Source organism: Agelaius phoeniceus, chromosome Z, assembly GCF_051311805.1.
Source record: "Agelaius phoeniceus isolate bAgePho1 chromosome Z, bAgePho1.hap1, whole genome shotgun sequence".
Classification (NCBI taxonomy): Eukaryota; Metazoa; Chordata; class Aves; order Passeriformes; family Icteridae; genus Agelaius; species Agelaius phoeniceus.
Window position 1 is genome coordinate 24,526,286 of NC_135303.1, and position 16,322 is coordinate 24,542,607.

Consider the following 16,322-nt stretch of genomic DNA (forward strand, 5'->3'; position numbering starts at 1 on the left):
TCTTTTCTGAAAGAGACAAAACAAGATAGAATGGTAGTTGTGCTGTAGTTAGGGACTTTTGGTGGTCACCTTTTCCAAGTCCTTCCATGGTCAATTGAGATCAGATTGCTGAGGCACTTGTGAATTGCATTTTGATTTTCTCTATAAATGGAGACTCCTCATTTTCATTGGCTGACCTCTTCCATTGTTTGATTGACCTAATCATGAATCCAGGGTTTCTGTCTGTGTTTGTTGGGGTTTCCCTTGCTGTATCTTGTATCTGTTAGTATTCACGTGACTGCTGTCAACCTCAGAGATGAGTCTAACTCCATCTTCTATATATCCATCCTTAGGATACCTGAAGACAGCCAGAAGCTTCCCCTTAACCTTGATAACTTCATTCTTTCTGTTTCTCTCACACACACACTGACACAAACAGAGATGCATATGTAAATCTATGTATAGGATATGCCTTCAAGAAGAAAAATCAAGTAGTGATTTAAAGAGCATTATTCTTTTATCTGGCACAGAACACTTTTAGTGTCTTTAGTGTCAAGGACAAAAATCTTTGCTGTAACTGAAGAATGGTAGAGCGTAATCCATAAATTTTTGGGAAGAGTTCTGAAAATATTGTGCAGTATTGACTTACAACAGCAGAAGGTCTGCCTCTAGACTCTTGATATCTAGATGCTGCCTTCTCAATAGGCAGAATACTTTGTCTCACAGCAACTAATTGCTGATACTTGTAGCATCATAGGATTTCTTGGGACCTGATTGCTGTAGATAATTAATATAGCCATGGCGATATTGAGAATTCTAACCGTTGAAGCTCCCAGAAGAGCTTTCTAGGTATTAAACTGTCAAAAGATAATAAAATAAAGACTTAATGTAAGATTAAAAAATGTGTCTAGTTATACTATCTTTATTCAAGTGTCTGTCTTTTATGTAAGGTACTGACTTTTCCAGTTGCTTTATTTTAAATTAAAATGTGCCTAAATTACTGGATTCAACAGCATCTGCATTTGTGCTAATTGGTGAAAGGCAAGCTCAAAAGTGGGGAGGAAATCTACAAGGCTGAATTCACCTTGTAATTGCTTATGATGGTCTTTGCTATTTTGGCAATTTAGTTACCTCATCACACTTCCCTGTGAAAACCTATTTCTTATTAATTAATGTTACAAATTATGTGAGTTGTAGGAAGGAAAGCCAGATTTTAAAAAAATCAGTCTACTTTGCTGTTAGTTTACAAATGGCAACACAAAAGTGTTGTTGATTCTGCTGCAAGAGGAATGCCACTACAACTCTCCAGGGGGAAAGAGAATGCAACTGAGTTAAAAGTCACTAGGTTCTGCTTGCAGAAAACGTGTTACGAGCAGGAGCAGAACACCTCAAACATTTCATCATTGCATATAACATTGGAATTTCTAGAAAAAAAATAAAAATATTAGTTTAAAATACCAAAACTGTAAGCTTCCTGATAATTTCTGAACAAGCTTCCTGAACAAGCTTTAGCTTGTTCTCCTGGAAATGTATTTTTCAATTTAATTTCCCTGGCTCATCACATCATGGCCAAGTCACAATTTTTGAAACAAACTCAGCTCTCTGCAGCAAAAGGTGGCACTCTCGACTACAGGCCATATTGCATCAACTACAAAATTAAATCCCTTTAATATTCAATAACTATTACAAACTGTTTGCCTTGTTGTTATGATTTTCCCCCTAGATTTATTTTAAACTATTATTTAAACTGTTTTTAGACTAAGATTTGAATTCAGATGTTCTGCTCCTGCAAGTTTGTTTTGGTGTTTGTTGCTTTTTGGGGTTTACTTTGTGAAATACAGAGTTAAAAGAAAAATTCAGGGAGTGTTCCACAGATTAACTTAAAAGTCTTACTAAAAATTCTCCTTCCATATAAGTGCATAAAGAGAGGGAATTACACATGAGATATTTGGAGTTTGCACACTGGAGATAAAAATGGTGACCCTTTAAAAATATGTTCTTAAAATGACTGCTATGGACTAGAGTATCAGTGAGCCATGTTTGTGTGGAAGAATCCAGGAGGTCTTGAATTTATCATTGTTTAGAGGCTTAAGACAAGATGCTTGGACCACCTATTATCATAGTAGAAGAATGAATGTGTAGAAGAATAAATAGTGTAAGTTTAGGCTGGGGAAGTTTTCAGTCAGATGAACAGTTATGATAAAAAGTTCTCTTTTTAAAGAAGTGTGACTTAGAAAGGTGTGTAAAGAGGTATGTTATTTAAAGACACCAAATGAAAGTGCTGTTCTCTCCTGTTTCTGCCAGTGACTTTTGCTAACAAAACTTCTTTTTATTTAAGCCGGAGAGGAAGTGACAGTTTATCAGCTAGAAGAGAGTTCACCTATGAATCTTGATAAAAGCATGTCTTCCTGGTCCCAGTGTGGCACAACTGCAATGATCCAAGTCCTGTCACGGGAGGAGATGGATGGGGGTCTGCGGAGGGCCATGAAGGTCATTTGTACTTGGTCTGAGAGTGATGTATTAAAGCTGGGACAGGTTTTTATTGTGAAGTCTTTCCTGCCAGAGGTGGTTCAAGCTTGGCAAAAGATCTTTCACCATGGCACAGTATTACATCTCTGTCTGAGGGTGAGTTCAGACCTGAAGGAACAACACATCAGGTCTAGCCTGATATTAGACTTGTTAATGTCTTCAACAAGGTTGACATGTGTTTTGATGTTATCTTTTGGAAAGAAAAAAGGTTTTGAGGAAGTTGTATCTCCCATTTGTAAAAAACAGATAATCAGGGTATGTGTGTTGTGATTGTTCATTTTTTTGAAAAATTCATGACACTTTTCTTCATGAAAACGAAGAAAGGTGTCATGAAATGTTTATAACATTATCTTTTTTTTCAGGAGATTCAACAGCAAAGGGTTGCCCAGAAGTTAATCTATACCTTCAACCAAGTGAAGCCTCATACTATTCCCTATACTCCAAGGTAAATTCCAAGTCTTTAGGTACTAGGTGAAAGTCCCTAAAGTTTCTCTTTTCAGCCTCCTTTTCCATTGTAGGTTGCAATGATAATGCAGTGCCAATGATAATGTCTAAGGATAGGTAATGAACTTTTAAGAGGAAAGGTAGGCAGCTTTGAAGTTTGTTTTCATAGTTACATGTAGTGGAAAAATAAACATTCTGTTCCATAGACTTAAGCAAGAACTGCCTTTTACATAATTAACTAAAATAATTTGATGTGGCTCATTTACAGTGCACTAGGGTAAATCAGATTATGTTGTTTGTCCATAAACTATACTTTCTGATAAGGTGCTTTTTTTTAGAGGGTTGTCAGACCAAAAAAGCCTTTGTTCTCTCTATTGTTTGTACCTACCTACTGTTGTTGAAAATGCTCCAGTCAAAGAAGACATGTCCTCCTTTTTGGTATGCTTGCTCTGCATCTTGATGGCTGCTGACTGTTACCTTGCCAGCTGCTGACAGACAATATTTATATTTACAGGTTCCTGGAAGTTTTCCTCATTTACTGCCATTCAGCAAAGCAGTGGTTGACCATCGAGAAGTACATGACTGGTGAATTTCGGAAATACAACAACAACAACGGAGATGAGATTACTCCCATCAGCCTGCTGGAAGAGCTAATGCTGGCCTTCTCTCACTGGACCTACGTCTACACCCGTGGGGAGCTCCTGGTCCTGGATATGCAAGGTGACTGCTAGCATAGGACTGCTATTTGAAACCAGATGAAAAGTAATAATCTCAAAAGAGACTTTAGTACTGAGGGCCAAATTCTCACTTAGATGAGAAAATGCAAAGCTCAAAAAACCTCTGGATATCTGTTGTGTGATGCCAATAAATGAAAATCCACAGAAACAGTCTAGGTTAATGTAGGTGTAATGGGAAAATAATACTGCTTCAAATGCCTCCAGGCTGAAAGACCAAAAGAGCAGTTAGATAAACTGCAGGAACATTTCATCCAGCTCCAAAAAAGGCACTCCGCAGTTAAGGTAGTTGTATTTTTCATAAATAAATATTTTTATAAATGTATAAACAATACAGAGATTCAAATGTACTCGGGTACATACACACACAATATGTATGTAAATCTGTCAAAAATGTGTGAACTTTCCGCATTTTTTATTGTTCATATTAATCGATCTGTATGCAGTTTAAATAAGCTGTAAACCTGAATGCTATTCACAAAGTCTAGTGACTCCTTCAAAGAGCATGTGATCATTTTACTGTACATATGTACGTGGGAAGATGGCATATTTTGAGGAGATAAAACAGTTGACAATGTTCAGATGAACATCACCCATAAAACAGTATAAACACTATCACTTTTCATTTCTGTCAAGGGAAAAGTCTATGGGTAGCCAGAGACTTAACATATTTATATTTTACGGCATCCAGAAGCTGTAAGTTACAAAAAAGATGTACTTATTATGCAAAATAAGCTTATAATTCCATCCTTGCCTTGATTTGCTTTAGCTGCATATAAAAAAAAAGAAATTATACAGAAAGAATAAATGTGTCTCTGCCATAGCCTATGAGAATTTGAATGAAATTTGCTCAGGCTTATTACATAACTCTCAAAATTCCAGAGTAACTGTGTTGGCTCAAAAATGGAAAATATAAACATCTATGTAAATCTCAGTTTTCATCTTAAACAGAGATCAGCTCTAGTTTTTGCCTCATATTTAATTCTCTAAATCTGAAACTCAGGAAAAGTGCAAGGGCTGCTCTCCTTGGAGTTCTACTAGGATGGATCTAGATAACAATTTACTATTTAATACCATGGCCATGTCCACATACACATATAAGTACATACACATTTTGCCTAATTTACATCAACTGAAATGGCCTATATTGCAGTCTGGGGGTACTTCAGCAGCATTATCCTGTCTCCAGAATCTTTATTTTTGTTGCAAAACTTAAAGTTACCATGTTGAAAGAAAAAAAAAAAATTACATATCACATGGTCATATGACCATATATTTTTCATTATTGTAAAAGCACAGCAATTTTTTCAGATTCAAGAAAAGATTATTTTCTAAAGGTAGTATACTTTAATCAGTTTGGCGAAAACTGCAACATAGGTGTCAAAATGTAATTATTTCTTTAATATGCTTCCTTCGCCACCCAAATGGAGAAAGGGATAACAGATGCAAATATTTGCACATCATGAAGTTGTGACTTCTTGTGTTTGTTACCTTGAAGAGAATGTGTGTCTGAAAGTAGCTCTATTGATATTGGTAAGATCCATATCTGATTAGTACCTTTACTCCAGGTAAAATAACAATGTTTTGGTTGGTCACATTTTAGTTAGTTGAGCTTCAATAGATTTATTGTATTTTCATATACTTTCCATCTACAAATAAATTAACCTCAAAGCAGCTGAAGAACTGTAACTGTATTGCCAGTACTTTACAAATATTTATACTCGTAGCATTTTCATTCTAGCTCATGACCACTTTAACTATGACACTTTATGATATATCAATTAAATGGTTAATTACATCTTTTGTTAAGTGCCAGATTATGAAATCATGACTACCTTTCTTTGTAACACACACAATGTTTATTTGTTGTAGGTGTTGGGGAAAACCTTACAGATCCATCTGTGATTAAACCTGAAGATAAAAAGTAGGTTTCTTTCTGTTGAAATTGTCATTCATTTCAGACATTCAGCCAGCAGTCTGTATATTTAGGATGGTTTTCTATATTTTGTGGGGGAGGTTTTAATTTCTTTTTTCACATGGTGTTTGCGTTAAATGATAGTATGATGCCAATGGAGAGCCTGGGTCTTCTCCCATGCTTTGAAGGACTCTGAGGGTCCCAGCTCTCACCGTGGGCTAAGAGGTGTATGAGAGGTGGGAGGGTCTGCGCTGCTGTGCTGGGAGCAATCTCTTCACAGAGCTGGACAAAGGATATGAATATGGCAGTCCAGTTTCCCCTGAGTTTTTTCTAGGAGTATATGGGGCCACAATGGCTTAAGAGGATGAAGAGAGGGCCCCATGCCCCTCTCCAATAGGTTTTAGTTCTGCACTTAAGCATGCAGCATGATTTCAGAAATGTGATATGAAGATGGTAAATCATGAGTGGGAACTTACAAAAACTGGGTAGACTAGACACACAGAAACAGCAGTCTGCCTTTGTGAATCAAATTTCAGAATCAGAGCCATGGCTGTTCTCCCATTCTCTGACCTTGCTCTTCAGTGCTATTTCCTGCAGTAAGAGCAGAAGCAGTGCTGTTGATGGCTGCTCTCTTACAGCTCTCCTACACTTCCTAAACCCCATCCCTCTCCAGATCTGCCCTGACATCCCTGCCCCTCTCCTTTCTGGTGCTCATCTTGACTGACCCTTGCTCAGCTCGTGCCATTTGATTGAAGGGAAGTCTCATGTTTGGAAGGTAGGAAGGTAGGGAGATGCAAATGTAAATAGTCTAATTTAATATAAAGGGCAACTAACTATAGAAATGTCAGATTACTTGCCTACAACTTGGAAATCCAAGTTAATTTTGTAAGCAAGTTCTTAGTTCCGGGACCATAATCAGTATTTCAAAAAGATAATTAAACAACTGTCTTAATGTTTAATTATGACTGTTGGTGTATTGTACATATAAAATTTATATTGAAAACAACAAATATATGAGAGGAAAGATATGCTGAGTGCTTCTCAGTGACAAAGTCTTTGCCCTAAGTAGACCATATGTTCATGACAGAAGCACATAGATAGCTCAAGTTAGAGATGCAGAGAGGTCAATCATGTAGTTGTTCTCAAGACTTTAGCAAAAAAAAGGCTTTTAAGGTACAGATGTATAAAATTCTGATTTTCTACTGTTCAAGTAGATTTTTAATGTCAGTGGTCACATAAACAGTAACAGTTATTGCTGTAAACAGCAAAGAGGCACTGACCAAAGTAGTTCACAAGACAAGTCAGTTTATCCTCTTTAACATAAGGATAATATTTACCTACATTAATTACTGTGAAGTTAATTTTTATTAGCGTTCTTCTCTATTGTTTTTGCTATTAAATAATTTTGTTTACCAAGCTTATTTTTAGGACTTTTTATTGTTTATCATCTGCAAAATAGTTAGTCCTAGTTAGAGAGGAAGTGTTGATTAATTCATCAAACCCAGCTTTATTTTCTTGTATTCAGGGAAATTTTCAGAACAGCAACTAGTGAAACTATATTGTTTGATTTAGGGCTATAAAGGAATAAGGCAGTGAAACTGTGGTGTTTTCTGTAAGTAGATACCCAATTCTAAGAAATGCTTTCTAAAAGAGTAATAAGAATTACACTGTAAAAGCACTGTCTTTGCTCTAACCTTCATTTGCTCACAGGAGAAACATTTCTGACAGAGGCAAGATGTATTTTAAGTTTCCTTTTGTAAGTAAGATACTTAGATAAGATCAAAACCTGCCTCAAAAGATACCTTGCATTCATGTTCTCTTGAAAACCTAGGATAAAATAGATGACTCCTGACTTATGGGGCTGATTGAAATTTTAGCTTTACTTATAGTTAAATTATTTATGTTTTGCTCTTTTAACTCCATCAATTTATTGGCTCATGTCATTTTCCTGTCATGTGTCATGTAAGTCTTTAATTTCATGCATCCCATATTGTGTTTTGGAAAGGTCTTTGCAATGGCAAAGTGTGACCTCCAGGTCTGTGGTAGTCCATAAGATAGCTTTATGTCTTGGTTTTATATCCAGGTCAAGACAAATATAATAGATCTGTTTGGAAAGTATGCCTAATGTTGTGACAGCTCAGACAGAACCTGAGATGGTGCAAATCAGTGTAAGATCTGGCCACAGGAACTTCATAGAATGTATGAAGTGACAAAGTGGTACAGATATGAGATTCACAAGAAGATTTCCTTTAAAACAGAAATAATTGAGGCACAACAGCAGGGTTTAACAAAGTCCTTGTAGACTTCTGCCCTACCCAAATGTTGAGAAGAATTGCCTCAAAAGCAATATTTTGGGTGCTTTTTGTAACATGTACTAGTTTGCAAGGCCAAACAAAGTTAATGAGGGTAGAGTTTTCAGGGATATTATATGACATTCAGAGATGAAGAAAAGTGTTCTGATTTTCAGACTGAAAAGAACTGATACATTCACAGAGCATTTGTTTCCAATTGTTTGATATTATCACTGCCTGAAAGATTTTTCCTGTTTTTGTTTTTGTTTGTTTGGTTTTGTTTAGGTTTTTTTTTCTTTTTTTTTAATGTAAATGTTTCTTTCTCATGCTACCTACTGACAACTCAGAGGAAAAAAAAATCAACAGTCTTCTCCTTCAATCTTTTTTTTTTCATGTTAAACCACTCCCTAATCTTTACATGTTATGGTTTCTAGGCTGATGATCATTTCCCATTTATCCCCAGATTCCTTGAAATAATTTTCCAAATTTAAATGCAGTATTCCTCATGAAGCATTGTCTATAATGAGTAGACAGGAAAGGTTACTTCATGTATATTACAGAGAGTATACCTTTTTATCTCAAAACAGTGTGAGAAGATATCATTCTGTCTTACTTGCTTCACCTTGCTTGGAGTAATGGTTAGATTAGAGGAGGTATCAGAGTGGTTGTGTGGCCTTGATATTAGCAAAGTCTTCCTAATTTCCTATATCTGCTCAAGCAAATACTTAGGCACACACTATTTCTATAGCATTTCATCAGATTCCAGAAAAGCAGAGAAATGGATATACTGCATCATGTTATTTAAAGTTATTTAAGTATGGCCCTTGATTGATAATTCAATCCTTCCCTTGTTTGATGTATTAATTTGCATTATAAGATGATTAGATGAATGCTTCACAGGATTCAGGAGACACATATTCTCTAGGGTCTGCAAGAAAACAGAAAGATATTAAATTTTGTATAGTAGTTTCGGTTAATCGTTGCTGTTGTCTTGTGTGAAAGGGAGAAGTTTCATGTTTGAACACTGTTTTCCTTAGAGAGAATATAGTTTTGTTAGTGTGAATTACAGATAGATTTGATAAAGTATTTTTTCTATAGCTTCTCAGAGCTGTAATTGATTTCAGATTTGGAAATGTGCTGTTTCCACTCTGCATGCCATTAAAATAAAATACTAGTATTTGTAAAGTTTCTTTGGAAGTGTTTCTTGTGTGCTGTGTTCCATAGTGTCTAGACTGTCAAATTCTTGAGAGTAAAGGTGCAGTTAAACTAAAATACAGTGCAGCTTTCAGACTACCTTAAGAATCTGTGGTAACTGTGGGGTACTTCCAATATGTGTGTGGATAGAGGTGGTTTCTGTTTGTAATTGTGGCAGTTTCTTTCAGGATATGCAATATAATTCCACAAATGGATCCCCTAGTAGCATTGATTAATTGGTCAGAGAACTGACACATGGAGATGAGCAGAGGATGAAGACTATAAATTTTAAAACCTTGCTTGTCAGCTGCATACTGTGGGTTTTGGGGTTTTAATATTTTTTTTTCATTTTTCTATGCTGCAGGTTTTTGTGGCTAGGGTTCTGCTAGACTTTGCATTTCTGGTTTTAATTGAAGAGAAAATAAGTCCTTGTTAGCTCTGTTTTATTCTCACATACCCTGCATCAAAACTGAAACCAGACTACTTGCTTGGGAAAAAGATGTGGCTGCAGCAGAATCATCCTGTGGCAAACATCATCAAAATGTCACTGTGGCCAGATTTCCTTTCAGCCTCTTAGGAGGGACTGATGGGTCTGTCGTGTCTGCCTTTAGAGAAAAAAAAAGTAGTGTGGGATATATGTAGGCTAATATTTTACTGGAACTGACAGTTTTCTTGTCTCATATCTAAGAAAATTTAATGTGTATTAACTTTTGATTGTCTTGATAAAAAGGGTTAACTGATTAAAAAAATTAAAAATGGCATCATCTCCCTCCCCTTTAATTGCTTCATTTTAGATTCACTGATTTTTTAAGAATATTTCTTTTAGGTCTGGAAAAATGGTATTTGGACCAGCAAACCTAGGAGAAGATGCAATAAGAAACTTCATTGCAAAGCATCGTTGTAATTCTTGCTGCAGAAAGCTGAAACTTCCCGGTATGCAAAGTAAAGATTAATTTTTAATCTATGTATAAGTTTACAAGTGCAATGAAGTAAAGGTCTCAATGTGCTATAAAGACAAGAACTGAAATTCTATTGAGCTGAAAGACTCAGGTAGGTATAGTCTTCCTGTGCAAGGGCAGATATTAGAATACTGCTCTTTTGCCTAACATCCATGTAAGAGTGGGAGCTCATCGATCTGATGTTGGCATTCAGCATGAAAGCTTCTTCCCATTGAATTTTTTCCCTTTCTTTGCTAAATGGGAGCCCATTTTTCCAGGATCATCACTACAGCTACTATCTGAAATAATTTTTACAGTAAGAAAGAGTAACAATAGAAAATTTGCAATGCATCAGCTGGGGAAAACCTGGAGGTTTCCTGGCTCTGCTGCAGCCCCTACTTAGGCTTGGTTGGATTGCCTGTTGTTCACATTACATTTGGTAGAATGTGCTTCTGTGTGATGTGTGGCACGTTTTAAAGACTGAAAGCCAAAATAGATTGCTTTCTGTATGACTTTCAGACACTGATTTTTTTTTTCTGTAGAGGAAGCTCCTTCCCTTCATGGCCTACATGAAGTAATAATTGCTATTTTATTCTGAAACAGAAACTGCAGTGTTATTGGTTTGATTATTTTTGTCTGTGGCAGCTGGAGATAATAGAGGGGAAAATCAGCTGAATGAATACAATCAGGGAAGGTTCATTCATATGGGCTCACACCACTGAGTTCCCCAGGGCTCTCAACTCCCTGCTTCTTATTTGCCTTGCTCCAGATTTTCTTCCTCCTGGAAACATCAAATAAACTGCCATGAGTTATTGGGTTGAACACTGCTTGAGATGTTTGTGCTTTTCAAACATTCACTTGGCTGCGTTATTGAATTTGTTTTCCTGCCATAGATTTGAGAAGAAGTGACTACACACTGGAAACTGCTGGTCCAGCCTTTGGAATAGAAGTGGAAGCAAGCACTGAAGAAGCTGATGATGCAGATAAGCCTTCTGAGTGTGATACACAGCTGTGAAGCAGAGAGCTCATGTGTTTGCATCCTTCAAAACCTGTTCTTTATCACTGCCAAGGGTTTGTCCAAAATAACAAAATACAGGTGACTGAGTGCAGCATCTGTCTGCCCTAGCTAGACCCTATAGACAAGGAATGAAAAGAATCAGCTTTATTTACTCCCCTTGCATTCTCTTGTGCTGGCCTTTCTTGTACAGATTAACAAATCACCAGGAGCAGGTCACCCCTTACCTGGATGAACTCTCTCATCAGTGCCATTTTTCATGATGTGGGTCATGGTTCCAAGTTATATTTTCTTAGGAAGATGATTGTGACAAGTTTATTTCCAAGTGGTAGTAATTTTTGTTTCTCTTTCTGCTCCTTACTAAATAAATGAATGTGTACGCGTGCAAATAATTAATTTTCAGTCAGAGCCCACTCAGCCCCATGCTCACTTTTCTTGAGTGTAAAAGGCTCTTCAGGAAATTGCAGAAATACTACTTTCTCTTTATTATTGATTTTGATGCAGAGATAAACCAAGAATAAATAAGCCAAGAATAAAGTTTTGGTTTAAGCAGTAGTCATGACAGACTGAAAAATTTTGTAGGAAGCTTTTCTTCAAATATTTTCACATACTAAGAAAAAGTTGCACAATAAAGCAGCAGATTATTGGACTCACAACCATCAATTTTTCTCATCTTGAGCTGATGAAGGTGAATATTCTGTGGATTTAATACAAACATTTTGAATATAATCTGACTTTTAGGACTTGCCTGTCTTAACAATATTTTACCTTCTGAATGTTTTAAAGTTGCAATTGGAAGAAAGATTTTAGAAGTCACAAAGAATAGTATGTTCCATTTGGTATTTAACTTGTTGTTAATGTCAGGCAGAATGTAGGACTGTTGTCTAACAGTGGTGCAATTATATTAGGCAGCATCCACATTTGTTTCTGTTGATGTCCTCTGATAACAGCTGAAGCTCAGAAAACAGAAAAATCAATCTGTGCAATATGATTTTTTTAGAATAAAGACTGAAAAGAAGTTTTCGGCAGAAGTATTTCTAACAAAACTGGTGTTCTAATACAGGTTAAACCATTAAAAGCAACTTTTTACTTTGTGTTGATTAAAACAAAACTAATGTTCAAAGGTTAGTCATTACAAAACTTTATATTTGAATTAAAAAAAAAGAAATCATATTTCCACTACAGCTCACAGTAAATTTTAAGCTGTAAGGGGGCTTTTTATTGTGATCTGTGATTTGTTTGGTATATTTAGGAAGTGTCCACATATACATAGGATTTGGAAGTTATGTGTCCCCAGTTTTTATATTGATTATTATATTGATGTTGAAGTGATCAGCATTGTAAACAGTCATTGGAGTAATCATCTACACAATGTTTGGCTCAGATGCTTTCAGTTTCTGAGAGCATTTAGAAGAGGTTCCTACTGTTTTTTCTTTTTAACATAATTTGATAGAACGCTCCCATATTTTTTCCCATCAGATTATACTTCTCATTTTGCAAAATATATAGTTTCCTTTGGCTCTTCTTTTTGGAAGCAAGCCAATATATCAGAAAACTTAGCTTGTCTGTGAAAGAGGTAGTTTGATTGCATCTCTGCAAACTGAGGGTGAATTTTGGTCCATATCCCTTAAGGCAGTAATTCTGCTTCCTGTGGGTATCAGTTTAAAATCTGACTTTAGGGAGATATCTGCTTACATGAATACATATACATTTTAAAGAAAGAAATATATTAAAGATCTTTCTTTAAAGAAAGATCTTTCTCTCAAGAATCTCTAACTATTTGCCTGCCTTTGAATTCAGTTAAGTTAAATGACTCATGGATATGCCTTTAAAGTTAAAGACAATGGAACTCCTGCCCTGATAGTGTTGTTTTCCTGAAATGTTGCCATAAATTTAGAACACATATATATATATATTATGCACAAAAAAAACCCCAAAAAACTCTAGGCCAGGCTGGGCCTGAGCACTTCTCATTTCTTACAAGTTTTGAAGGTATGCACAAATCAGATGACCTTTTCTTGGCAATCCTCCTATTGCCTGCAAGAGTGGGTGGCTCCTGCATTCATAGCAACATTTGTGAGAATTCTTATGCTGTAGAGCTAGCTCAGTGCAGATTAATCTTATTCCTTCTTGTCAGTATCTGTCAAGGTAAATACTACACTACAGTATGAAATGGGGATCCTTGCAAGATACTAATCTGTGTTAAAATGTAGTTTATTTAATTTTGTAGCTATTTAATTTTGTTCAGCATGAAATGTTAAGTGGATGAAACAAGAAAAAGAGGCATTTCAAATTGCTCCACTGTATATTTTTATCCTTGCACTAATTTTTCCAAATGTGAAGACACTAAATTCAAGAAGTCCAGTAAATCTGCTGGCTGATGAATTATGCCTCACCTTTCTTTTCACATTTTTTGGGAGTGCTGATTCACATTTCACTAAACTTTAAATTTAAGTATATGATTGAAGACCTTTCTCCCCTCCCTTTTATAGTTCAGTAATAAATTATCCTGAACATAATTAAAAAAAAATTTTGAGATCGTTCTTACTACAAGTTCTGTACATTCTTTAAATTGTCTTTTGATTTCTAATTTAGATTTAGATCTTTAGATTGAAACACATGCCTACTGAAAACATGAAAAAAAAAACCCCAACAGCCTTTTAAGGGGACAGCAGTAAGCCCCACTCACAGTAAAATTTGGGTTCATGTGAAATGAAAAATGTGAAAGTCAGGTTCTTTCTCCAACTGCTTGACAACTAGAGTAGAAGAGGAAATCACGTGTGTCATACCAAACCACAGGGGTTTCTGATTATTAGCGTCAATATTTGTTTATGCTGAAAAGCACATACAGGGATTTCTTTTATAATACTGGTGGGTTCAGGAAGAAAAAGCCCTGATTACTTTGTTCAAATAAGTCAGGCAGTAAAGTTTTGAAAGAACAAAACAAAACAAAAAATCCACCAGAGTATTTATAAGCTCACTTTTTAATATGAGCTTAAAAGAAGCTTACTTAGGAATTCAGTTGGGATTATCCACAGCAAAATGTTGTTTTGGCATCTGCTACATTGGAAATGTAGCTTGAACATGTGAAAAATATTCAGAAATTGAAAACCTCATACTCAGGAAGTTTTGGGTTTTTTTGCTTTTATTCATTGTTGTGGTGTATTTGGGGTTATTAATTTATTGTTAATGCAATAAAATCAAAAGGGATATTACACATGTATTTTCTAGAAATGGACTTATATTTGTTGTAGTTTTGTCGGTCTATTTCCTATTATTTCTAAAGAATAAAAGAACACTTTCATAATGTTTCTGTTCTTGATAGGTGTAAAATGAAATAACATTTCTGAGCACTAAGGGAAACAGGGGAAAATAACATACAGAGAATAATGCAGTTATTTTTATCTTTAATCTCAAAGTAATAAACATCTATTCTATATTTATCACATGGTTTCCAGCACATCTTTTGTTTTAGTTCTGCAGTAGTCAATACAGCAAGAATATTTCTACACCTGTCTCATAAGCCAAAATTTAATTTACAGAAGAAGCAAGTAGATATTTTAATTTACTTATTAGTTGTTCAATAAAGTCTGGATTTATTTTGTGTTAGTTGAGATGTGTGCTCAACTCTTAGGAAACTTGGTAAATCCAATCAGTCTTGCAGGTTTTAGAAATATAGATGTCACTGCTTTAATATCACAGTCTTATTTTTTACTGTAATTTTAGTTCTCTGATGTGAAAAGCCTGTATAGCCACAAGTATAAACAAGGAGCTGACATAAATGAATAGCAATCAATTATCAAATCTGCTACATTTTATATCTGTTTTCTGTTCTTAGGATGCTGTTGTCAGTTACTTTTTGCTGAAAAATTGTTCCCAGAGATAAAGAAAAACCAGTCTGGATTGGCCTGGGCCTTCTCATCAACTGTGGCCACACCAGAGTCGTCAGTGCTTCCCTTATTGCTAGATCATTTGCAAGATCTGTTATGCTTTTCTTCACTGTCTTCATCATATCTTGACTTATCCTGGAAAACAGTTTGATCTCCCAATTCATGGTAATTGCTTCTGGAAAAAAATTTCAAACTAAAACTCTTCAGTGTGTTAACAGTTACAGTCCTCTGCCCATTTGCTCCACAGCATTGGTTCTGTTTGCAGAACAGAAAACAAACCAGTGCTTTAAAATACCCCAGGTACCCCATTTAGATGTTAATATTCAGTCGTGATAATGTGCTTAAGGTTCAAGAAGAAAAATCAGGGAAAAGTTCTGCAGGAAAGGAGTAACTTTGTTGTCTAAAGGAAGTCTGGCTGTGATCTTTGTGTCAAAGATTTAGGTAAATGGCTAAAACCTTTCATTTCTCAGGTTGCCGCTGAAAAGAATATGATTTAGGTTTGGCACTTTGCAGGTATCCCAGCCTATGTAAGGGTGGCAGAAGGGAGGAGGAGAGAAGAGGAAGAGGAGAGGAAGCTGAGGCACAGAGAGCAGTCTGACTTCTGAGCTGCTTCTCCTGCTGTTTTTCCTGACTGAAGTCTTGTCCCACAGAGATACTGCCAATGTCATCTTGTTTCTGTGGTCTGCAGCATGAGGCAGCAAAATGAACTAAAACACATTTGCACAGTGTAGTCAGGATGGCCTGGTTTCAGCAGGTGTCTCACCTGATGATGAAGAAAGAGCTGCTTCTCCTCAGATGACCCCTACTATGACATTTGAAGTGTTAATGTGCCCTCTGAAAACGTCTGAGCAGGAAACAGTCAGGTCAGCAACTGCTAAGGAGAGCAAAGGAGGTGCAGGGTGGTCAGCTAGGAATGGCCACGTATTCCTCCTGTCCTAATAAATGGATATGAGGCTGGCCTCGAGCAACCATAAGGAAATGTGATCTGGATTGACTTCAGGTGGCCTCTATGCATTAAAGGAGCCCAGGCTGACCCTCAATGATTACTTGGTGTAGCTAATTGGAATTAAGGTTGATATCAGATGACACATCTGCAGGTTAATTTGTTCTGAATAGGACTCCAAACAACTTGTTGAATGAAAACAAGGACCAGTGTGATCCCAGGAAATTTCCTGAGTGTAAAGCTGACCCCAGGCATTGACTTTAGATGGCCCCAAGCAGATCACCAGCTATCATATTGTCCCAAGGTGACCTCTTTTATCTAATTTGCTAGTATCTTGACCTCAGATGAGGTCAACATTTCAGCCTTGGGGCTCAAAAATGAAGCCAATTGGATCTTACAGTGACTCCCATAAGTGACTTAAACTCATGTTTTCTTGAATTGAACTGTGCC

General features: G+C 36.2%; 1 protein-coding gene across 1 annotated transcript in view; it reads left to right on the forward strand.

Moving 5' to 3' along the window:
- The window catches only part of TRPM6 (transient receptor potential cation channel subfamily M member 6), an 83,343-nt gene extending 71,895 nt beyond the window's left edge, over positions 1-11,448 (forward strand). The window contains exons 32-37 of the mRNA XM_077172164.1: positions 2,318-2,604; positions 2,871-2,953; positions 3,467-3,672; positions 5,559-5,610; positions 9,913-10,019; positions 10,918-11,448. Of these exons, the coding sequence (XP_077028279.1) occupies positions 2,318-2,604; positions 2,871-2,953; positions 3,467-3,672; positions 5,559-5,610; positions 9,913-10,019; positions 10,918-11,039 (857 nt within the window). The 3' untranslated portion in view covers positions 11,040-11,448. The remainder of the gene's footprint in view (positions 1-2,317; positions 2,605-2,870; positions 2,954-3,466; positions 3,673-5,558; positions 5,611-9,912; positions 10,020-10,917) is intronic.
- Positions 11,449-16,322: the final 4,874 nt, after the last annotated feature.